The sequence below is a fragment of the Lampris incognitus genome, chromosome 1 (assembly GCF_029633865.1).
Source record: "Lampris incognitus isolate fLamInc1 chromosome 1, fLamInc1.hap2, whole genome shotgun sequence".
Lineage (NCBI taxonomy): Eukaryota > Metazoa > Chordata > Actinopteri > Lampriformes > Lampridae > Lampris > Lampris incognitus.
In genome coordinates, this window is record NC_079211.1 from 51,821,441 (window position 1) to 51,846,385 (window position 24,945).

Sequence of the window (24,945 nt, forward strand, 5' to 3'; positions counted from 1 at the left end):
AAACCTGCAATCAAACAAATCCTAATCATAAGTTATCTAAATTGTAGTGTGACTCACAGTAAGTATGTAGGTTATCCATGAAGGAAATAATGGTTACTGGATAATTTTGGCCACATTGTACAGTCGTGGAATACATTTCCATTGCTATGCTGATGATACTCAGCTGTACAAGGGCTGTCAGGGCTGATGATCATAGTGAAATGATTAATTTAGAGGCCTGCTTGGCTGCTGTGAAAAATTGGATGTCACTAAACTTTCTGTTTTTAAATTTGGATAAAATCAAGATGCTGGTCATTGGCCCTGCGAGACACAGACACCAATTTGATCTAGTAACGATAACAGTCGACAACTTGATGACTGTAATGTTGTGTTTTCAGGTCTGCCACATGCTAGTACTCAGATGGTTCAGAATGTTGCTGCTAGGATCCTAACTAAAACTGGAAAAGTTGACCATATTACACCAATTCTTGCCTCCCTTCACTGGCTTCCCGTCCATGTTAGACCAGACTTCAAGGTGCTTCTGCTGACTTATAAAATCCTAAATGGGCTTGCCCCATCTCACCTGTCTGATCTCCTTTCCATCTTGAGCTCTCCACTTTCAAAATACAGGGCTCCTGTGTGTTCCCAAAGTTAAAAGGAAGTCAGCTGGTGGCAGGGCCTTTTCCTATCAGGCCTCGTTCTTGTGGAATAACCTGCCTGCTGCCATCAGACAATCAGATTCTGTTGAGTCCTTTAAATCCAAACTTAAAACTCATGTTTTTGCCTTAACCTACAATTAGTTGCCTTTAAGTTGAGTGCTTCACAACCTGTACTGCATGGCGGGTCAGTCTCTATCTCAATGAATTTATCAACCACTATTCTGCTGATGAGATCATAGAGTATAGATCATAGAGTATAAAGTATAGATTATAGAGTATAGACCATACAGTATAGATTATAGAGTATAGATCATACAGTATAGATTATAGATCATACAGTATAGATTATAGATCATAGAGTATAGATTATAGATTATTGACTATTGCAAACTGGTCTCATCTCTCACATGTCTTTTCTCTCTCTCTCTGAATGATGTCTTCTCCTTTCTCTTCTTCGATGTGTGTGAATGGTGTGATGTGAGTCTTCCCTGAGTGCACGTGCAGTCTGTCCTCCTCCCAGGTCTCCATGGCGATGGTGGTCGCCACCTGGACACTGCTTGGCATCTCCTCATCACATTTTCATTTATAATCTTATAAATCCGTATAACTTTCTTACCTATGCTTCTCTCACTAAGACGTGTGACTAATGTGTGTGTGTGTGTGTGTTTTTTTTGGGGGGGGGGTTTGGTCTACAAGGTGATGGCAGTCACGTGGTTCAGGTCCTGGGCTGTTCTGGTGGCACCTGGACACTGCTTGGCATCCTCCTCATCATATTCTTCATATATTTTTATAATTCCATTATAATTGTGTTCTCCTCTTTCAGTGTTGTATTGTGTAAATTGTGTAAACACAACATCCATTGCATGTTGTCCATCTTGGAAGAGAGATCCTCCTCTGTTGCTCTCCCTGAGGTTTCTTCCTATTTGTTCTCCCTGTTAAAGGGTTTTTATGGAGTTGTTCCTTATCCGATGAGAGGGTCTAAGGACAGGATGTTGCGTTGCTGTAAAGCCCCCTGAGGCTAATTTGTAATTTGTGATATTGGGCTACACAAACAAAACTGACTTGACTGGATTCTCAGGTTTGAGAGAGTGTTAAATTGTCTCGTTAAACTCTATTTAGCTTAGCTAGTGAACATCTAGCTGAATGGTCTCAGCTCGTGGGATAAACAGTGATGAATTATAACCCGATGCTCCAATTTACATTTTTGTGAGATGGCTGTCATGAGTATTTGAATATGAAAAACTGTATTTACCAGCTTGCTCTGGCAACCACCAGATCCATCGTTACATCCAAACTCATATGGAGGTTTCATATGATCCTTGAGCGATGGTAGATAGATCATGCATCAATTAAGGTATGCTTGGCAATGGGGGCTTAACATAATGCTCAGGGTTAAAATTCTCCTGCTCACATCCTGTATTAACCCATCCCATCTCATCATCAGACGCTTCTCCGGGGTCGGCAGCAAGGTAAGTAGGGCACTCAAGACGTCCCTCTCCCCAGCAATGCCCTCCAGCTCCTCCTGGGGGATCCCAAGGCGTTCCCAGGCCAGATTGGACATGTAGTACCTCCAGCAAGTTCTGGGTCTACCCCGGGGTCTCCTCCCAGTTGGACGTGCCCGGAAAACCTCCAAAGGAAGGCGCCCAGGAGGCATCCTAATCAGATGCCCGAACCACCTCAACTGGCTCCTGTTGACGTGAAGGAGCAGTGGCTCTACTCCGAGCTCCCTCCGGATGTCCGAGCTCCTCACCCTATCTCTAAGGCTGAGCCCAGACACCCTACGGAGGAAAGTCATTTCAGCCGCTTGTATCCACGATCTCACCCTTTCGGTCACTACCCAAAGCTGATGACCATAGGTGAGGGTTGGAACGAAGATTGACTGGTAAATCAGCTCCCTCGTCACCACAACTGCACAACGGTCCAGTACAACCTATATATATATATATATATATATATATATATATATATATATATATATATATATATATATATATATATATATATATATATATATATATATATATAAGGTCCTGGGTTTGAGCCCCGGGGTAGCCCAACCTTGGGGGTCGTCCCGGGTCGTCCTCTGTGTGGAGTTTGCATGTTCTCCCCGTGTCTGCGTGGGTTTCCTCCGGGTGCTCCGGTTTCCTCCCACAGTCCAAAGACCTATAGGTCAGGTGAATCGGCTGTACTACATCGTCCCTAGGTGTGTGTGTGTGTGTAGGCCCTGTGATGGACTGGTGGTTGTCCAGGGTGTCTCCCCACCTGCTGCCCAATGACGGCTGGGATAGGCTCCAGCATCCCTGCGACCCTGAGAGCTGGATGAGCGGTTTGGATAATGGATGGATGGATTATATATATATATACACTACCGTTCAAAAGTTTGGGATCACCCAAACAATTTTGTGTTTTCCATGAAAAGTCACACTTATTCACCACCATATGTTGTGAAATGAATAGAAAATAGAGTCAAGACATTGACAAGGTTAGAAATAATGATTTGTATTTGAAATAAGATTTTTTTTACATCAAACTTTGCTTTCGTCAAAGAATCCTCCATTTGCAGCAATTACAGCATTGCAGACCTTTGGCATTCTAGCTGTTAATTTGTTGAGGTAATCTGGAGAAATTGCACCCCACGCTTCCAGAAGCAGCTCCCACAAGTTGGATTGGTTGGATGGGCACTTCTTGCGTACCATACGGCCAAGCTGCTCCCACAACAGCTCAATGGGGTTCAGATCTGGTGACTGCGCTGGCCACTCCATTACCGATAGAATACCAGCTGCCTGCTTCTGCTCTAAATAGTTCTTGCACAATTTGGAGGTGTGTTTAGGGTCATTGTCCTGTTGTAGGATGAAATTGGCTCCAATCAAGCGCTGTCCACTGGGTATGGCATGGTGTTGCAAAATGGAGTGATAGCCTTCCTTATTCAGAATCTCTTTTACCCTGTACAAATCTCCCACCTTACCAGCCCCAAAGCAACCCCAGACCATCACATTACCTCCACCATGCTTAACAGATGGCGTCAGGCATTCTTCCAGCATCTTTTCATTTGTTCTGCATCTCACAAACGTTCTTCTTTGTGATCCAAACACCTCAAACTTGGATTCATCCGTCCACAACACTTTTTTCCAGTCTTCCTCTGTCCAATGTCTGTGTTCTTTTGCCCATCTTAATCTTTTTCTTTTATTGGTCAGTCTCAGATATGGCTTTTTCTTTGCCACTCTGCCCTGAAGCCCAGAATCCCGCAGCCGCCTCTTCACTGTAGATGTTGACACTGGTGTTTTGCGGGTACTATTTAATGAAGATGCCAGTTGGGGACCTGTGAGGCGTCTGTTTCTCAAACTAGAGACTCTAATGTACTTATCTTCTTGCTCAGTTGTGCAACGCGGCCTCCCACTTCTTTTTCTACTCTGGTTAGAGCCTGTTTGTGCTGTCCTCTGAAGGGAGTAGTACACACCGGTGTAGGAAATCTTCAATTTCTTAGCAATTTCTCGCATGGAATAGCCTTCATTTCTAAGAACAAGAATAGACTGTCGAGTTTCAGATGAAAGTTCTCTTTTTCTGGCCATTTTGAGCGTTTAATTGACCCCACAAATGTGATGCTCCAGAAACTCAATCTGCTCAAAGGAAGGTCAGTTTTGTAGCTTCTGTAACGAGCTAAACTGTTTTCAGATGTGTGAACATGATTGCACAAGGGTTTTCTAATCATCAATTAGCCTTCTGAGCCAATGAGCAAACACATTGTACCATTAGAACACTGGAGTGATAGTTGCTTGAAATGGGCCTCTATACACCTATGTAGATATTGCACCAAAAACCAGACATTTGCAGCTAGAATTGTCATTTACCACATTAGCAATGTATAGAGTGTATTTCTTTAAAGTTAAGACTAGTTTAAAGTTATCTTCATTGAAAAGTACAGTGCTTTTCCTTCAAAAATATGGACATTTCAATGTGATCCCAAACTTTTGAACGGTAGTGTATATATATATATATATATATATATATATATATATATATATATATATATATAAACCTGTTGTAGCAGGTGTGAAACCAGCCTGATTGGTTGCTGAATAACTGGAACAACAGGTGAATGTAATGAACCACTTTGTAGAATAGAAAAACAGCAGTACCGATGGTACCCGAGGACCTGATTGAGAACCACTCAGTTGGTCCATTGAGTCAGAACATGTTTAAGCATTTCGACTTGTTAAATGAATTGGGTGTGTGTGATGGTTCTGCATCATGTCACAGAGGTTGTATCATCACTTCCTGCTTTCCTGCCACTTCCTGTGAATTACCCCAGAACAGATGTACCAACTGCAGCCAATAGAAGTGAAACATGTTTTATTAGAAACACCTTGTAAATAATCAGCCATACAGTTCCTGACGACCAGTGCCGAGTTCACCTGGGAGGTCTGTTAAAGGATTACGACATTGGACTGGAGAAAAACTGAGCAAAATAAGTAAGACAAACACAACTTATCTTGAAGTTTAAGTGAAAGCTGGTTTCATGCAAGGTTTAGGCAGCAGAGTCAGCTGACGTGGCCTTGTTAAAAACGCGTGACACAGTCTGTGGCTACAGACATACAGCTGCTCACGTGGCGTTTCAGTCCTGTCAGCGATGAGGTTTAACGGGGAGGTCAGGACCCTGCTGTGCATGCACACGTCTGTCATCAGCATCTCCAAACTCGCATCCCGGTTATGGGCGTTATGCGGCTTTTCACGGCCTACATCTCAGCCTGACAGCCCTTACATGTCCCTTCCACTTGGGTTTCACAAAAACTCCCAACCGCCTGCAAAGGATTCAGCCTGCCAGATCAGGCGGTGATCAGTTTAATGGCATGAGAAAACCTATCAGTGACTGAAAATGTGCTCGCATTTAGCTGACTTTCATCCCCCTACTTCTGCCCTCTGCCTGAGGCCCAGATTCTAGCGGAACAAATGAAAATCCGGCTGTTGTTTGGTGTGCCTACTGTTCATTTGTATGCTCCATTGGCCCGCACGTGTAGGTCAGATGAACTGGGATTATCTACCAGCTTTCAGCACAAAATTCCTTCGCCACCCTCCTGAATGGTTTGTTTAACCTGAACCGAGTTGGGAGGCCACCACACGTTTATCTGCTAACCACTGTTCACTAGGGACTTCATAATCCAGGACTCAGATGTGATATCTTAGAAACGTTCCACCGAAATACCACAAGGAAGCTAAATCTGGTTCCTAGTGACTACTGCAGCATTACCTATGAAACGGCCCAGAAACCCGAACGCCCCAAAACAACCGAGCAACAACAACAACAATAACGATAATAATAAATAATGCAAGGAACAATAAATATAACTAAAAATTAATTAATTAATTCATTCATTAAATGCAAATGAGTTTCTCTGCTTTTACCGAGGGCTCCCCTATTGTTATTCATATCTTCCTTTCATAGCATGTACAACGTTTGCAGATTGGCAACTGATGAAAATGACCTAATTTTGGAAATTAGCTTGAGCTGGAGAAAGCTATGTTATCATTGGGGTATCCTTCGCGATTTCACTCCTACCCAAACGACCACGGGCGGTCAGCTTTTAAACTCTGTATTTTGTCACGATAAATAGCCGAGTGAGATATTAATGCATTACATATGTTAGTATGTCTGTTCGGAAACTAACTGACACCAACATTAACACTTTAACAACTATAATACTGTTTTTAAACAATAAAAGTCTTATAAAACGTGACATGTAAAAAAAGAACTGAAAATAAATATTGAAACAGTCCCAAACAACGACCGGAACTTAAAAACTACTAGAACGACCATGGGCGGTCATTATGACCGCCACGGTTTTTAAACTCTATATTCTGTCAGATAAATACACAATTGAGATATTAATGCATTACATATTGTAACGTGCATGGATAAGTAGACACGGTGGTCCTTGACTAATGGGTCGGGCCCTTTAGCTGACTGGTTAACGTTGTCGCTTGCGGTGCAGAAGATACGAGTTCGCGTCCCGGCTGTGGCGGTTCCTGGACTGCCCCCCCCCCCGAATTCGTTACACTGGTGTCAGAAGTGGGATGGTGAGACCGTGAGGTCATCAGAGGCGTGAGGGAGCTGATACGCTGGACGCGCTTCCCGAAGAAGGCGGGTACTGTAACGTGCATGGATAAGTAGACACGTTGGTCCTTGACTAATGAGTGGGACCCTTTAGTCGACTGGTTAAAGTTTTCGCTTGCGGTGCAGGAGATGCGGGTTCGCGTCCCGGCTGTGGCGGTTCCCGGGCTGCCCCCCGAATTCGCTGCAATATGTTAGTATGTCTGTTAAGAAACTAACACCCTGTTCACACTTGGTCTTGAAATGCGTTTTGGGCGACCGGATCACAAGTGGACAGCGAGACACATCGCCGTTTACACCTGTGTCTATCATGCGTCTCCAAATGCGTCCTGCTGACCACCTGTGATCAGGTTTCGTTACTGTCCACGTCACTTCCGCTACAAGGTCAAAGGGCCTCAGTCAAGCGCCAGATTTGCCGACTAGCTGTGAAAACAAAAGCTAAGTTTTTAAGATGTTTCAAGCACTAATGTACATTTACGGACTGTTCCAACTGTTGAGACTGAAAGGACTGATTCTTCTGCCCAAATGAAGGTCAGACGTCTCGTTTCACTTGGACTCCAACCGCGTCCTCGATCTCCATTTTTTCCAAAGTTGGCGCGCTGTTACCAAAACAACCACCACATCCTGCATTGATGACGTATTTTCCTGTTACGTCCTTGTCGGGGACGCATCATGACGCATTAGCGTTTACACTGCAAAAGCCATGGGGTCAGATGCGTCCCAGAGCAACCGGTTCACAAAACGGTTTGTTGGTCGTTTACACTTGTACTTAGCGCTGTCCACTTGTGACCCGATCGCAAAAAAAAACGCATTTTAAAACCAAGTGTAAACAGGATTTAACTGACACCAAAATTAACATTTTAACTACTTTAATACTATTTTTCAAACAATTTAAAATGGCCGCCGTCCAACGCCTGTAAATCCTGCAGCGCCTCGGTGGTAGTCATGGTGCGTCTGTAACGAGGTCTGTAACCAGACATGTTGGAAATAATCAGAAGTCAAGTTTAGACTATTTCTCTGCACTGGGGGGCGCTAGTGTGCTTCTAGGACAGAGCAACGAACTTCACGAAGGAAATGACGCGACCAACACACGTCATAAATACTGGCATGACGCGCACCGTCCCGCCAAATTACGAGACGGTCATTTAGACCGCTCATGGTCGTTTTCATAACTTTTTTTGAGCAATTGATCTAAAACTCATTTTATTGCAAATATATGCAATTTTAGGGGCATTCGCGTAGCGGCAGGTCTGTATCTTTTTGCCACAAAGTTATTAAACTTTGAAAATCCAAAACGGTCAAAATGACCGCCTTGGCCGTTCTAGCGATGAGCAAAAATAAATAAACAAACAAACAAACAAATAAATAATCCAAAAAGGTAATATCCCACTTTTCCAATATCTTTAAACATCTTTAATGTTTGTTTGTTTGTTTGTTTTAATATGATGTGTCGGATTATGAAATGCTGCAGAAACCTTTTGGTTTATTTCTGCCATTTGTTGAGGCTCTCGTGAAGCACAAACTGTAACCACCCGTCAGGATGTCAAACAGGCCCGAAAACAGTCAAGATGCAGTTGTCCCTATATAAATATGAACACCCAGTTTAAAGACGACCAGCTGAACGAGTATTCAAGATCAGCACACTCCTTTATAATGTTTGATTTGAAAGATGAAATTTAAGTGATGTGTACATTCTTAGCCAAAGACAGCTGTGTACCTTCATGTGACATGCGTCAGCAAGCACATCATATTATTGGCACTTTGACTGGCAAAAAGGTGCCAGCACTGGTTTCTGATATGTAGTACAGCTTGTTGGAGCCTGGTGAAGTGGTACCCTGTTTTTGTTCTTTTACCACTGTTTTTTCACCCAATTTCCCCTCAGGGATGAATAAAGTATTCTGATTCTTATTCTGATTTTATCTCCACTTTTTGATTGGGCTGCCTCTTCAAATGCTTAACTATAAATAGAATCCATTCATTCTGTAATCATAATAAAGTTATATTCACATAGCGTTCAATGACATGATCCAATCTAGCTAGCTAGCTAGCTATATATAGATAGATAGATACCTTATCTATCTATCTATCTATCTATCTATCTATCTATCTATCTATCTATCTATCTATCTATCTATCTATCTATCTATCTATCTATCTATCTATCTATCTATCTACAGAATGGGTGTCTAGCTAGACAGCTAGCTAGCTGAAAAACAGACAGCTGGCTGTTTTTCATTCACTTCAGTGTACTTTACATACTTTGTAGCCTGTACTGTATCATCTGACTGTGTTTTTAGGGTTAAATGCGTGATGACAGCCTTACACCTGTAGCCACAGAAAATTAAAACTAAACTCTTAACACAACGTTGCACAAATGTATGTTTGTGTAACTCAGACAGAGAAAAGATCAGACCACTTTCATGGTGAAAGAAAACATCAATTAAGCCCCCCCCCAAAAAGTAAACGATAACATGCAATATTCAGTGAGTGAGAGCATTAACCTGCACCTACAGAAAGATATGTGAAGGACTTGTGTGGGTCAATACTTACGTACTCCAATCACGTTTCATTTATATAGATATATAGCCACGGCACTGCAACCGCACATTCAGGGGGAAGATAAACAACACTCCGATAAAAGTATCACAGAATATATCACAATGAAACCATTGATTATAAATATACATACGCATTTACAAAAGCCTTTTTTTTAACCAAAACAGCTGCAGATAGTTGTGTAGAAAAAGAGGAGTGAATAGAGGGGTCACAACGCAATCCAGGACTTGATTCTGAAAGAGCTTTGTGAAAGTAGTTTGTTTTTTTCATTTGGAAGTGTATGAAGCGTCTTTTGGTCCCTAAAGCAGAGCCCGTGCCGATGGGCTCTAATGTGACGGGACCATATCCTCTAGAACTGGCTCTCTGTTTAAGTAGGTGGCCCAGTACACCAAGTTGAAGCTGCCAAAGAGCACTGGAAACATAATCCTTGAAATCCTGTCAATTTTGCTGACACTGTTGAACGTCTTCTTGCTTTCTTGAGTCTTGCCTTCAGCTTTGGCCTTGTTAGGTTCTGCAGCGCCGCCTTTGGCAATCGTTGGGAGCATGACAGGGTCCTTGGTGATATTTGGTGCATAGTTGGCTACCGCTACAGCATAGGCATTGTTCTTCCTGAAGACCGACGTCCTCTCTTTTTTCTGTTGAGAGACCAGATGGATTAGGAGCAGTATGGGGGTTAAAAATTGACCGAGATACATCTCTTCTGACATGTGGCCTTGATTCAGGATTGCTGTGTGCGGTAATAAATAAGGGGGCCTGGCAATGGATCAGTGCGAGCACATGGCAGTGTCAGAACAAAAGCCAGGAAAAACTCTGGACTTTCCATTCAGTGGAACAGTGTGAGACTCAAGTATATATATATATTCATTACTGACCTCAGGTTCCCGTAGCCTTTTATACAGAATTGATGTAAGAATATATGATATTACAGCTCCATCAAAAGTTCCAGTAAATCACATGAGAGGCTGTTTTGATCTTAACGTCAGGTGCATCATATGAAGTGAGTTGATTATGCACATGTTACATTCACAACGTGTTTCATATTCTGTGGGATACATATTATCATACAACGCAGGATAATGGAGCTGTTTTAATAAAACATCACTGTAACGTGTTCAGGTTAAATATAATTAATAAAATGTACCCATTTCTACTTAAGATACAGAAATGAATATACAGTTGCAGTATGACATTAATATCTTTCACCAAATTTATGACCGCTTCACCTTTTTACTCTTTGCTGTTTTCACATCTACAAATGTCTTTGTTGTGCATATGTAATTTGTGTTATTCTCACCACTCTTACTCATTTTGTTTTGTCTTGTTTTTTCTTGTTTAATCCTATTTGGAATTCCTGCTCATCATTTCTATATTTACAGATATTAGAAAGCTTCCGTTATTACGGCCGTAGAGAGTCAAACAACCGGAACTTAAACTCTCTAGAGCAGTTTTTTCGAGTTAAGTACTTGGCCCTCGGGCACACCATTGCTATTTCTAGGGATCTTGCTCCCGCCCACACTACAGTGCAGATGCTTTTGCTCTTGCTCTCCACTTTGCTCTTTGATTTCCAAGTTTTCCTATTTTTTTTGTTACTTTCCGCTACTTCTCCAAGATCAATACTGAACAACTAGGTTATTGGTGAAAGTGACTACGGTTTTCACAGAGTTCTCAGAATCTCTTTGAAGAGAAGAGACTGTCCACAGCACTGAGGCTGAAACACAAGTCCCACTGCCCTTGGGAACCAGACTGGCTTTTCTCTGTGGAGATTGTTTCCACTTCTGGTCATGGAATGTGAGGAATTGATGTGGATAAATTGACCTTTGAGGCTCTGAAATATATCAACTAGACCGAGGTTTCAAAAGACGTCTGATGGAAAGACGTCCGAAGGTAGTGACTTTCACTTAGAAGTGCCGACCCACTGACAAATGAAATAATGTTAGTGGGGCAGTATCCACTAGCTATTTTTAGCCCTGCCCGAGCGGAAGCGGAAGCTTCGCAGCAAACGGAAGTCAGACATCGGATGCACTAGTCTACATTAGAAGTAAGCAGTTTGTTGTAATTTTCTTTGTTTTTTGCGTAATTTTTTACGCAAAAAAATGGGGCCGCATATATGTGAGTTGGTGTTGTAAACACTGCCATGCTGTACTGTCGAATGTGCTCCGCATGTCTGACTTCCTGTGATGCGTCCATAGTGACAGCGATGCTGTGACATCACTCCAGTGCAATAGGAGAGACCTGAAATAATAGCAAACAGTGATCCTACTCAAGGAGGTAAGGACATTCACTTAAAGGTGACGGCCCATTGACAAATTAAATAATTTATAATGGCAGTTGACTGTCAGGAAGCAACTTGACAACTTGACAGAATCAAGTTGAACAGAGTCGGACTACAATAGGAGAGACCTGAAATAACAGCAAACAGTGATCCTATTCAGTGAAAGTTGAAGAAAGCATAAACCAGGTTCATGCTCTCAGAAGTTGGACAACTGGAGGCTTTGTTTTGCTTTGAGGAAAAATGACTCGCCTCTCTTCTCCCTCCACTGAATGCAACAGCTGTGCCACGCTCAGTCAGAAAATCACTGAGCTTGAAAAAATAATCTCTAGGCTCTACCAAATACAAGAGAACGACAAGCTTATTGACACTCTGTTTGCTGCTTCCCAAGGTGATGTCCAGGAACTGGCTGACGATCAGAACCAGGGACATGAAACATGTTGCGAAGTGGCTTTCAGGCATAACGAACCCCAAGCCGATGACTATCCAGACACTATTCCCTGGTCTGGCCCAAACCCACTTGAGACCGACATCACAATGTGTCTGGATATGTGCTATTGGCTAAACCGGGGAGTAAGACCAAAGACCTGTTCTACCCCCGCAGTGTCAAATCCTGAGCTCTGGACAGAAGGTGTGCGGGACAAAAGAAGAGTCAGACACAAAAAGCACAGTTGCACTTATGTCTCACCAGAGGTTCGGCTGGGGAACAGGTTTATTATTTTGAATTAGCTACCTGTCAGTGAGCATAATGGTAATACCACAGCTAGCATTAGCACTGCTAACTCAGAAGGTAGCACCGAGACCTATGCAGCCACGTCCTAAATACAGCAAAACCCTTGAGGAGCATCTCTCAGCAGCACCCAGAGATAAACAACGGATAAATAAATTAAGCTTCCTCTATTAGTCCGCTTGGGGAAATTCATTTACTGCAAATTAAACCGCACATTCCATCTCGAGCTCTTCACTCTCAAAATACAAGGCTCCTGTGTACCCAAAGTTAAAAAGAAGTCAGCTGGTGGCAGGGCCTTTTCCTATCGGGACCTGTTCTTGTGGAATAACCTGCCTGCTGCCATCAGACAATCAGAGTCTGTTGAGTCCTTTACATCCAAACTTAAAACTCGTCTTTTTGCCTTAACCTACAATTAGTTGCCTTTAAATTGAGTGCTTCACAACCTGTACTGCAAGGCAGGTCACTTTCTGTCTCAATGAATTTACCAACCACTGTTCTGCCCACGAGATTGCAGAGTATAGATTATATAGATTATAGATTGTTTATAGATTATTGACTATTGCAAACTGTTCTCTTCTCTCACGTGTCTTTTTGCTCTCTCTGAATGATGTCTTCTCCGTTCTCTTCTTCTATGTGTGTGAATGGTGTGATGTGAGTCTCCCCTGTGTGCACGTGCAGTCTGTCTTCCTCCTAGGTGTCCATTGTGATGGCAGTCGCCACCTGGATACTACTTGGCATTCCCCTCATCACATTTTATTTTCATATATCTTATAAATCCATATAATTTTGTTATCCTGTTTTAATGTTATATCCTTCCCTCACTAAGATGTGTGACTAATTTTTTTTTTCCGTCTACATGGTGATGGTGGTCATGTGGCTCGGGTCCTGGGCTGATTCGGTGGCACCTGGACACTGCTTGGCATCCTCCTCATAATATTCTTCATAAATTTTATAAGTCCATTATAATTCTGTTATCCCCTCTCAGTGTTGCATTGTGTAAACACAACATCATTGCACGTTGTCTGTCTTGGGAGAGAGATCCTCCTCTGTTGCTCTCCCTGAGGTTTCTTCCTGTTTGTTCTTCCTGTTAAAGGTTTTTTTTAGGGAGTTGTTCCTTATCCGATGCGAGGGTGTAAGGACAGACAGTGAATGGTAATTTTCGGGTGGGATTTAAAATGTGTACACACGGCTCTTCGTGGCACCTGATTGACCTCCACTGTTCTTGCCTATCAAGGCTACCTCCGTCTGACGGCTAACGGCGTACAGGAAAAATACTGCCTGGTTAAAAACACAATTCTACAGCTTGACCCTGGATCATGAAGTCCACCACAGGTTTCTTCCCCCCTTACCTTGTCAGTGACAACACTCTTGCCGTCCCAGGCCCAGCCACGCTTTGTGAAGTAGTTGACAGTGGCGAACTCTATCAAAGCGGAGAAGACGAAGGCGTAGCAGACGGCGATGAACCAGTCCATGGCGGTAGCATAAGCCACCTTGGGGAGGGAGTTCCGCGCACTTATGCTCAGCGTTGTCATCGTCAGCACAGTGGTCACACCTGGAAACAGAGGAAAAACGCTTCTTTCAGCTTCCCAAGTCTGTCCAGCCACTGGGATGTGAGCTAAGCTTGTTTGGACTAATCCCCTCCACAGACACAGCTCACTGGTACAGTCCAGAAAAAAAAAACAAATATCAGGTAGAATGTGTTCGGAGTCCTTAAGACTTAGCTTTTGCTTTGCCTCAATGGCCCTAGTGAGCAATGACCTTCAGTGATGATTTTACAGTTGGGGGCAGGCTCTGGTACTGGATTTTGTGTACTCAAATGAAAGCTTTTTTTTTTCTAACTACAGATTTCCCCCCCCTCAAAGCTCGTTTTTTAGGTACCTATTAGTTCTGGTTGATTTTTCCTTTTCTTTTTTTTTTATTTAAGTTTTTATTGAGTTTCTTTAAGGAACATAAATACAAACGAGACAGCACAGAAGACCAAAAAAAAGAAGAAGAAAAAATGAGAAAACAAAACCAAAATAAAAACAAGAAGTAAAACAGCAGTGACTTAAGGAAAGCACAGACAGCATGGTCCGTGCAGCATGTGTGACAGTAGTGATTGTACAGTCCGTCAGCACATCATCAGTCCTTGAGGGAGTCACCCAGTGAGCCATTCTGCAGCTCAAACCTGGACGCCAGAGAGACTCCCTACATGAATAATATATGATAAATGAATAATCTTGGTACAAATGTCTAAACATCCAGAGTGACTTTTATATTGTGGTGTTTTGCTCTGGGACAACACGGCATCCACACTGACTCCACGACACACCTCCACCAGGCTGGTCTGACAGGTTACACACATGTAAATATTCTTTACCAGCTTCATTAAGGAAAGCATTTTTGGGAACGTCTTTGCTCTTTAAATATACTGGTGCTTTTTTTTAACATATATTTATAATTGTTTTCATCCACTTATAGAAAAGAAAGAACAAACACAGGGAAAAAAATATGTACAGGTAGGGAGTGATTTTTTTTCTTTACAACAACATAATCACGTATTTGTGAAAATAAAAATCAGGTTGACTGGTTGACTTTTCAACAGCTTAAGAAAAAAAAACTTTAATGGACATTTTATTTTATTCTTTTATTATTTTCACTGTAATAAGCAGACCATTCTATTTAATTTGAATACGTTGGTACGGAAGTATTCCCTATACTACTGTTGGGTGAAGGAGAAGGAGAGGGGGAAGGCATGTGCAGAGGCAGCAGGAGAGGAGGAAGGGTAGGGGTGTGGAGGTGAGAGTTGGAACTTTGAATGCTGGCACTATGACTGGTAAAGGGAGAGAGCTGGCTGACATGATGGAGAGAAGGAAGGTAGGCATACTGTGTGTGCAAGAGACCAGGTGGAAGGGGAGTAAGGCCAGGAGTATCGGAGGTGGGTTCAAACTCTGCTACCATGGTGTGGATAGGAGGAGAAATGGGGTAGGGGTAATTCTGAAGGAAGAGTATGTCAAGAGTGTGCTGGATGTGAAGAGAGTGTCAGACAGAGTGATGAGTATGAAGCTGGAAATCGAAGGTGTGATAATGAACGTTATCACCACATATGCCCTGCAAGTTGGGTGTGAGATGGACGAGAAAGAGGAATTCTGGTGCAAGTTGGATGAAGTGGTGGAGAAGGTACCCAAGGAGGAGAGAGCGGTGATTGGAGAAGACTTCAATGGGCATGTTGGTAAAGGGAATGGAGGTGATGGGTAGGTATGGTGCTAAGGAGAGGAATGTGGAAGGACAGATGGTGGTAGATTTTGTGAAAAGGATGGAGATTGTTGTGGTGAATACATATTTCAAGAAGAGGGAGGAAAACAGGGTGACGTACAAGAGTGGAGGAAAGTGCACACAGGTGGACTATATCTTATGTAGGAGGTGCAATCTGAAAGGGATTGGAGACTGCAAGGTGGTGACAGGGGAGTACATAGCTAGGCAGCATCGGATGGTGGTCTGTAGGATAACTTTGGAGATCAACAAGAGAGAAAAGAGTGAGGGCAGAGCCAATGATGGTGGAAGCTGAAGAAGGAAGACTGTTGTGTGGAGTTCAGGGAGGAGTTAAGAAAGGCACTGTGTGGTAGTGAAGAGTTGCCGGATGGTTGGACAACCACTGCAGAAATAGTGAGGGACACAGCTAGGAAGGTAATTGGTGTGTCATCAGGGCAGAGGAAGGAAGACAAGGAGACTTGGTGGTGGAATGAGGAAGTACAGGAAATAATATGGTGGAGGAGGTTGGTGAAGAAGTGGGATAGATATAGAGATGAAGGAAGTACACAGGATTATAAGGAGATACAATCTTGGAAAGTGAGAGGATGCCTGAGGAGTGAAGAAGCATACTGGTACCGACTTTCAAGAATAAGGGTGATGTGCAGAACTGTAGCAACTACAGAGGTATAAAGTTGATCAGCCACAGCATGAAGATATGGGAACGAGTAATAGAAGCTAGGTTAAGAGGAGAGGTGACAATTAGCGAGCAGCAGTATGGTTTCATGCCATGAAAGAGCACCACAGATGTGATGTTTGCTTTGAGAATGTTGATGGAGAAGTATAGAGAAGGCTAGGCTACATTGTGTCTTTGTGGGTTTAGAGAAAGCATATGACAGGGTGCCGAGAGAGGAGGTGTGGTATTGTATGAGGGAGTCGGGAGTTGCAGAGAAGTATGAAGGAGTGGTGCAGGATGTGTATGAGGGCAGTGTGACAGTGGTGAGGTGTGTGGTTGGAATGACAGATGGGTTCAAGGTGGAGGTGGGATTACATCAAGGATTGGCTCTGAGCCCTTTCTTGTTTGCTATGGTGATGGACATGTTGACAGACGAGATCAGGCAGGAGTCTCCGTGGACTATGATGTTTGTGGATGACATTGTGATCTGTAGTAGGAGTAGGGAGCAGGCTGAGGAGAGCCTGGGGAGGTGGAGGTATGCACTGGAGAGAAGAGGAATGAAAGTCAGTAGGAGCAAGACGGAATACATATGCGTGAATGAGAGGGAGGACAGTGGAATGGTGAGGATGCAAGGAGTAGAGGTGACGAAGGCATATGAGTTTAAATACTTGAGGTCAGCTGTCCAAAGTAACGGATAGTGCAGGAGAGAGGTGAAGAAGAGAGTGCAGGCAGGGTGGAGTGGAGGAGTGATTTGTGACAGAAGGGTACCAGCAAGAGTTAAAGGGAGGAGGAAAAGAGGAAGGCCAAAGAGGAGATTTATGGATGTGGTGAGGGAGGACATGCAGGTGGCTGGTGTGACAGAGGAAGATGCAGAGGACAGGAAGAGATGGAAACAGATGATCCGCTGTTGGGAGCAGCTAAAAGAAGAAGAATTACGGGAGTATTCCAGAACAAAAGAAGGTTGAAGGGATAGTAAATGTAAGGTGTGACCATTATTGTACGTCTGCTGTAATGCCACTATGAGGTGCCATGCATCGTACTAAAAGCGTGATGTGTGTTTCAGGATAATAAATCAAGACAAACATGAAGCTCAGCAGCGTTTCAGACACACACACAAGAGTGATGAGTACTGTGGTCGCTACTGGACGGCCACCCAACATCACAGAGATGAAGCTGAACACTGTGGTCGCTTTGCTTTAACGACAACACTGCTGATGTTACTATTGCCACCACCACTAGTACTACCACTACTAGTACTACAACCACCGCGGGTAAATCTTCTACTGCAGTAGTGGTATTTGTGGCATTGTTTGTACTATGATCAGAGCTACTATTATTATTACAGCCCTCCTTGTGTTTTTTAACACTAGAACGGCCAGGAAACGACCGTGGGCGGTCGAAATGCCCGCCACGGTTTTTAAATTCTGTCAAGATAAATACCCAGTTGAGATATTAACGCATTACATATGTTAGTGTGTCTGTTATGAAACTAGCTGAAACTAAAATTAAAATTTTAACTACTTTCTACTACTACTACTTTCGGCTGCTCCCGTTAGGGGTCGCCACAGCGGATCATCCGAAAATTTTAACTACTTTAATCCTGTTTTTTAAACAATTTAAAATGGCCGCTGTCCAACGTCTGTAAATACTGCAGCGCCTCGGTGGTAGTCATGGTGCGTCTGTAATCAGACATGTTGCACATAATCACACATCAAGTTTAGACTATTTCTCTCCACTGGAGGACGCTAGTGTGTTTCTAGGACAGAGCAACGAACTTCACGAAGGAAATGACGCCACCAACACACGTCATAAATACTGACATGACGCACACCATCACGCGCAAATTACGAGCAGCCATTTTGCAGGCTGTTCTCATTCCCTGGTCGTAGTAAAAGGTACGAAAAGTAATGCACTAAAATTTGTATGTAACCACATATGTAACCCTAACCCTAACCCCGGGGGGGGACGCTGTTCTCCCCCCTCCTCCACTCTACAATTCCCCCTCCCCCCTACACCCCCCCCCAGGGGTTAGGGTTACATGTGTGTGTTACATACGAATTTGTGTGCATGACTTTTCGTACGATATCACACGAATCGTTTCATGAGAATACTATGTCGCATGTTGACGGCTCATGGTCGTGACTAGTTTGGTTATGAACCTTACCAAACACAGTCCTCGCTGGCACCGACTCTCTGTTCAGCCAGAAGGACACCTGGGAGAGGATGACGGTCATGATGCACGGCAGGTAGGTCTGGATAACGAAGTAGCCAATCTTCCTCTTCAGGTGGAAGTGAGCCGTCATGACTGTGTATTCACCTGTGAACACAGAAATCTGGACCCATCACAAAACTGCAACCCGTACTCTAAATCAAACCAATACCACGTCGACAGTAAAACCATTACTACCACTTTTACTGTTACCGCACTCCTGCAAGTACTGTGACTAGTAAGACAATGTGTATCCTTGTGCATACTGTGAACACATTACGCACAATGAACAAAATAACTGTAAATGAATGCTGATGAATACAAGACGTGTAAAAAAAGAGATTATAAGAAAATATGAGAGTAGATGAAGTATTTGTATAAATGTTAATTTCTTATCGCGGAGATACTTATCTCGCTTCCAAAATCTCTATTTAGTGTAGATGCTGTGGCTAATGTACCTTTTCCTTCATGTCAGGCTCAGCTCTGTCTCACATGCAGTTAAAATATTGACTATGTAGTCAGGAGCCAGATCCATTGGTACCCATTGATAAGATAGTCAATACAACCAATATTTAATTTCCTAAATAGATGTGACCGCTGTAATTGTTTGAGGTTAAAAGCCCTGGTGCTGCATTTTGAACATCGTAAGCCTGGATATAATGGATCGCGTTTTGACTGATATATGACCAAAGTCCAGGGCAACAGAACATAAAATGATTGGTACACTTTACATGTGACTGTAGCTCCTGATGGTGGGTAGACCCTGAAAAAGCTTTTAAAGAAGAGGCTGAACATGGATGGTCTTCAAATAGGTTGGTGGGGAGCCAGGAGGAGAGAGAGTCCAGGAGGAGAGAGAGTCCAGGAGGAGAGAGAGTCCAGAAGGAGAGAGTCCAGAATGAGAGAGTCCAGAAGGAGAGAGTCTGGCAGAGGGAGAGAGAGTCAAGAAGGAAAGAGTCTAGCAGAAGGAGAGAGTTCAGAAGGAGAGAGGGTCCAGAAGGAGAGTCCAGGAGGAGAGAGATTCCAGAAGGAGAGCGTCCAGAAGGAGAGAGAGTCCAGAAGGAGAGTCCAGGAGGACAGAGAGTCCAGAAGGAGAGAGTCTAAAAGGAGAGTGAGTCCAGAAGGAGAGAGCTCAGAAAGAGAGAGAGTCCCGAAGGAGAGAGTCTAGTAGAGGGAGAAAGAGTCAAGAAGGAAAGAGTCTAGCCGAAGGAGAGAGTCCATAAGGAGAGAGTCCAGAGGGAGAGAGTCTTCTTATTCTTCTTGTTGGTGATTATTGGTGGTTGGCAAACATGCGAGAGTCTAGCAGAAGGAGAGAGTCCAGAAGGAGAGAGTCAAGAAGGAGAGAGTCTAGCCGAAGGAGAGAATCCAGAAGGAGAGAGAGTCCAGAAGCAGAGTCCAGGAGGAGAGAGAGTCCAGAAGGAGAGCGTCTTCTTATTCTTCTTGTTGGTGTTTATTGGTGGTTGGCAAACATGCGAGATTCTATCAGAAGGTGAGAGAGTCCAGAAGGAGAGTCAAGAAGGAGAGAGTCTCGCAGAAGGAGAGAGAGTTCAAGAGGAGAGACAGTCCAGAAGGAGAGAGAGTCCAGGCGGAGAGAGAGTCCAGAAGGAGAGAGAGAGTCAATAAGGAGAGAGTCTAGCAGAAGGAGAGAGAGTCAAGAAGGAAAGAGTCTAGCAGAAGGAGAGAGTCCAGAAGGAGAGTCCAGGAGGACAGAGAGTCCAGAAGGAGCACGTCCAGCAGGAGACCATTCAGAAAGAGAGAGTCCAGGAGGAGAGAGAGTCCAGAAGGAGAGCGTCCAAAATGAGAGAGAGTCCAGAAGGAGAGAGTCCAGAAGGAGAGTGTCCAAAAGGAGCGAGAGTCCAGAAGGAGAGAGTCCAGAAGGAGAGTCTAGTAGAGGGAGAGAGAGTCAAGAAGGAAAGAGCGTCTTCTTCTTCTTCTTGTTGGTGTTTATTGGTGGTTGGCAAACATGCAAGAGTCTAGCAGAAGGAGAGAGAGTCCAGAAGGAGAGTCCAGGAGGAGAGAGAGTCCAGAAGGAGAGTGTCTTCTTATTCTTCTTGTTGGTGTTTATTGGTGGTTGGCAAACATGCGAGATTCTAGCTGAAGGTGAGAGTCCAGAAGGAGAGTCAAGAAGGAGAGAGTCTAGCAGAAGGAGAGAGAGTTCAAGAGGAGAGACAGTCCAGAAGGAGAGAGAGTCCAGGAGGAGAGAGAGTCCAGAAGGAGAGTCCAGGAGGAGAGAGTCCAGAAGGAGAGAGTCTAGCAGAAGGAGAGAGAGTTCAAGAGGAGAGACAGTCCAGAAGGAGAGAGAGTCCAGAAGGAGAGAGAGTCCAGAAGGAGAGAGTCTAGCAGAAGGAGAGAGAGTCAAGAAGGAAAGTCTAGCAGAAGGAGAGAGTCCAGAAGGAGAGTCCAGGAGAGAGAGTGCAGAAGGAGAGCATCCAAAATGAGAGAGAGTCCAGAAGGGAGAGAGAGTCCAGAAGGAGAGTCTAGTAGAGAGAGAGAGTGTCAAGAAGGAAAGAGCGTCTTCTTCTTCTTCTTGTTGGTGTTTATTGGTGGTTGGCAAACATGCGAGAGTCTAGCAGAAGGAGAGAGAGTCAAGAAGGAGAGAGTCTAGCAGAAGGAGTGAGAGTCCAGGAGGAGATACAGTCCAGAAGGAGAGAGAGCCCAGGAGGAGAGAGAGTCCAGAAGGAGAGAGTCAGTAAGGAGAGAGTCTAGCAAAAGGAGAGAGAGCCAAGAAGGAAAGAGTCTAGCCAAAGGACAGAGTCCAGAAGGAGAGTCCAGAAGGAGAGTCCAGGAGGAGAGAGAGTCCATAAGAAGAGAGTCCAGAAGGAGAGAGAATCCAGAAGGAGAGAGTCTTCTTCTTCTTCTAGGTGTTTATTGGTGGTTGGCAAACATGCGAGATTCTAGCAGAAGGAGAGAGAGTCCAGAAGGAGAGAGAGTCAATAAGGAGAAAGTCTAGCAGAAGGAGAGAGAGTCAAGAAGGAAAGAGTCTAGCAGAAGGAGAGAGTCCAGAAGGAGATAGAGTCCAGAAGGAGAGTCCAGGAGGACAGAGAGTCCAGAAGGAGCACGTCCAGAAGGAGAGCGTTCAGAAAGAGAGAGTCCAGAAGGAGAGTCCAGGAGGAGAGAGAGTCCAGAAGGACAGCGTCCAAAGGGAGAGAGAGTCCAGAAGGAGAGTCTAGTAGAGGGAGAGAGAGTCAAGAAGGAAAGAGCGTCTTCTTCTTCTTCTTGTTGGTGTTTATTGGTGGTTGGCAAACATGTGAGAGTCTAGCAGAAGGAGAGAGAGTCAAGAAGGAGAGAGTCTAGCAGAAGGAGAGAGAGTCCAGGAAGAGATACAGTCCAGAAGGAGAGAGAGCCCAGGAGGAGAGAGAGTCCAGAAGGAGAGAGTCAATAAGGAGAGAGTCTAGCAGAAGGAGAGAGAGTCAAGAAGGAAAGAGTCTAGCCAAAGGAGAGTCCAGAAGGAGAGAGAGTCCAGAAGGAGAGTCCAGGAGGAGAGAGTCCATAAGGAGAGAGTCCAGAAGGAGAGAGTCTTCTTCTTCTTCTTCTTCTTCTTCTTCTTCTTCTTCTTCTAGGTGTTTATTGGTGGTTGGCAAACATGCGAGATTCTAGCAGAAGGAGAGAGAGTCCAGAAGGAGAGTCCAGAAGGAGAGAGTCAACAAGGAGAGAGTCTAGTTAATTAGAGAGTGTCCAGGAGGAGAGAGAGTCCAGGAGGAGAGAGAGTCCAGAAGAAGAGAGTCAATAAGGAGAGAGTCTAGCAGAAGGAGAGAGAGTCCAGGAGGAGAGACAGTCCAGAAGAAGAAAGTCCAGGTGGAGAGAGAGTCCAGAAGGAAAGAGTCTAGCAGAAGGAGAGAGAGTCTAGCAAAGGTGCCTTCACCAGCCTCTTTCGCTGCATGGCTGATAGTGCACTGTGAACGCAGGAGCTACAGTTGTAATTATGGACTTGAGGAAAATTGTCTTCAAAGGAGCAGAATCAGAATCAGAAACACTTTATTTGTCATTTCATTTCATGCACTTGCGCACATGAAATGAAACGAAACATAATTTCCCCCAGCCCACAGCAGTGCAACCCAAAGACAAAACACATATCCAAAAACTACAAGAACTACAACAAAAAAAATCACTGTCCAGGAGAAGAATGCAAGAACGCACATATCCAACGAACGCCAGCCAGGATAACTGTCGGAACAGCCGGTCTGCATGGGCTAGCAGTTAGCTTAGCCTGCCCCGCTTCCGCGTCCTATCAGACTGCCCTCTGTGTTTCTTCTTCAGGCACAGCTCCAGGCAGGGCCATGGTCCCTGGGCCCACAGGACGCAGCAGACCAAGCTCTCCCAGCTGATCCAGCGCCAGCTCCCCCAGCCATCAAACGAAGACAAACTTAGACGCAGACGTGGACAAAGACACTGCATGGACGGTACTGGGTGAGGCCGCCACAAATGTGAATTTGCGCTGCCATCTTGTTTAACCCAGAAAGGATATATCTTAATGAACGGTTCTCTGTCAGAAAGAGAAGCTGTCAGTCTGGTGCAGGATGAGAACAGGATGAGAACAGTGCTGTAGAACAGGATGAGAACAGCGCTGTAGAACAGGATGAGAACAGGATGAGAACAATGCTGTAGAACAGGATGAGAACAGCGCTGTAGAACAGGATGAAAACAGGATGAGAACAGTGTTGTAGAACAGGATGAGAACAGCGCTGTAGAACAGGATGAGAACAGGATGAGAACAATGCTGTAGAACAGGATGAGAATAGCGCTGTAGAACAGGATGAAAACAGGATGAGAACAGTGTTGTAGAACAGGATGAGAACAGCGCTGTAGAACAGGATGAGAACAGGATGAGAACAGTGCTGTAGAACAGGATGAGAACAGTGCTGGAGAACAGGATGAAAACAGGATGAGAACAGTGATGTAGAACAGGATGAGTATAGGATGAGAACAGTGCTGTAGAACAGGATGAGAACAGCGCTATAGAAAAGGATGAGAACAGGATGAAAACAGGATGAGAACAGGATGAGAACAGTGCTGTAGAACAGGATGAGAACAGCGCTGTCGAACAGAATGAGAACAGCGCTGTAGAACAGGATGAGAACAGTGCTGTAGAACAGGATGAGAACAGCGCTGTAGAACAGGATGAAAACAGGATGAGAACAGTGCTGTAGAACAGGATGAGAACAGCGCTGTAGAACAGGATGACAGCAGGATGAGAACAGTGCTGTAGAACAGGATGAGAACAGCGCTGGACAACAGGATGAAAACAGCATGAGAACAGGATGAGAACAGCGATGTAGAACAGGATGAGAACAGGATGAGTATAGGATGAGAACAGTGCTGTAGAACAGGATGAGAACAGCGCTGTAGAAAAGGATGAGAACAGGATGAAAACAGGATGAGAAAAGTGTTGTAGAACAGGATGAGAACAGCGATGAAGAACAGGATGAGAACAGGATGAGAACAGTGCTGTAGAACAGGATGAGAACAGCGCTGTAGAACAGGATGAAAACAGGATGAGAACAGTGTTGTAGAACAGGATGAGAACAGCGCTGTAGAACAGGATGAGAGCAGGATGAGAACAGTGCTGTAGCACAGGATGAGAACAGCGCTGTAGAACAGGATGAAAACAGGATGAGAACAGGATGAGAACAGCGATGTAGAACAGGATCAGAACAGGATGAGTATAGGATGAGAACAGTGCTGTAGAAAAGGATGAGAACAGCGCTGTGGAAAAGGATGAGAACAGGACGAAAACAGGATGAGAATAGTGCTGTAGAACAGGATGAAAACAGGATGAGAACAGGATGAGAACAGTGCTGTAGAACAGGATGAGAACAGCGCTGTCGAACAGAATGAGAACGGCGCTGTTGAACAGAATGAGCACAGTGCTGTAGAACAGGATGAGAACAGTGCTGTAGAACAGGATGAGAACAGCGCTGTAGAACAGGATGAGAACAGGATGAGAACAGCGCTGTAGAACAGTATGAGAACAGGATGAGAACAGGATGAGAATAGTGCTGTACAACAGGATGGGAACAGCGCTGTAGAACAGGATGATAACAGGATGATAACAGTGCTGTAGAACAGGATGAGAACAGTGCTGTAGAACAGGTGAGAACAGTGCTGTAGAACAGGATGAGAAGAGGGTGAGAACAGGATGGGAACAGCGCTGTAGAACAGGATGAGAACAGTGCTATAAAACAGGATGAGAACAGTGCTGTAGAACAGGATGAGAACAGCGCTGTAGAACAGGATGAGAAGAGGGTGAGAACAGGATGAGAACAGCGCTGTAGAACAGGATGAGAACAGGGTGAGAACAGGATGAGAACAGGATGAAAACAGGATGAGAACAGTGCTGTAGAACAGGATGAGAAGAGGGTGAGAACAGGATGAGAACAGCGCTGTAGAACGATGGAGACACACACACACCTCAGCAAGCAGCTTTAGCTCATACATCACCGCACAAGTTCAAACCAGCAGTTCTTGTATTCACACAAGCGGGATGAGTCTCTTTTACGGCCTCTGTGTAATTACCATCAGATTAACAGCTACATTAC

The 24,945-nt window shown here is 44.3% G+C and overlaps 1 protein-coding gene across 1 annotated transcript in view; it reads right to left on the minus strand.

Moving 5' to 3' along the window:
* Positions 1-9,626: 9,626 nt before the first annotated feature.
* Positions 9,627-24,945, minus strand: part of LOC130126850 (gamma-aminobutyric acid receptor subunit alpha-2) — a 60,212-nt gene continuing 44,893 nt past the window's right edge. The window contains exons 7-9 of the mRNA XM_056296497.1: positions 18,368-18,520; positions 13,649-13,851; positions 9,627-9,935 (exon numbers count right to left, since the gene is read on the minus strand). Of these exons, the coding sequence (XP_056152472.1) occupies positions 9,627-9,935; positions 13,649-13,851; positions 18,368-18,520 (665 nt within the window). The remainder of the gene's footprint in view (positions 9,936-13,648; positions 13,852-18,367; positions 18,521-24,945) is intronic.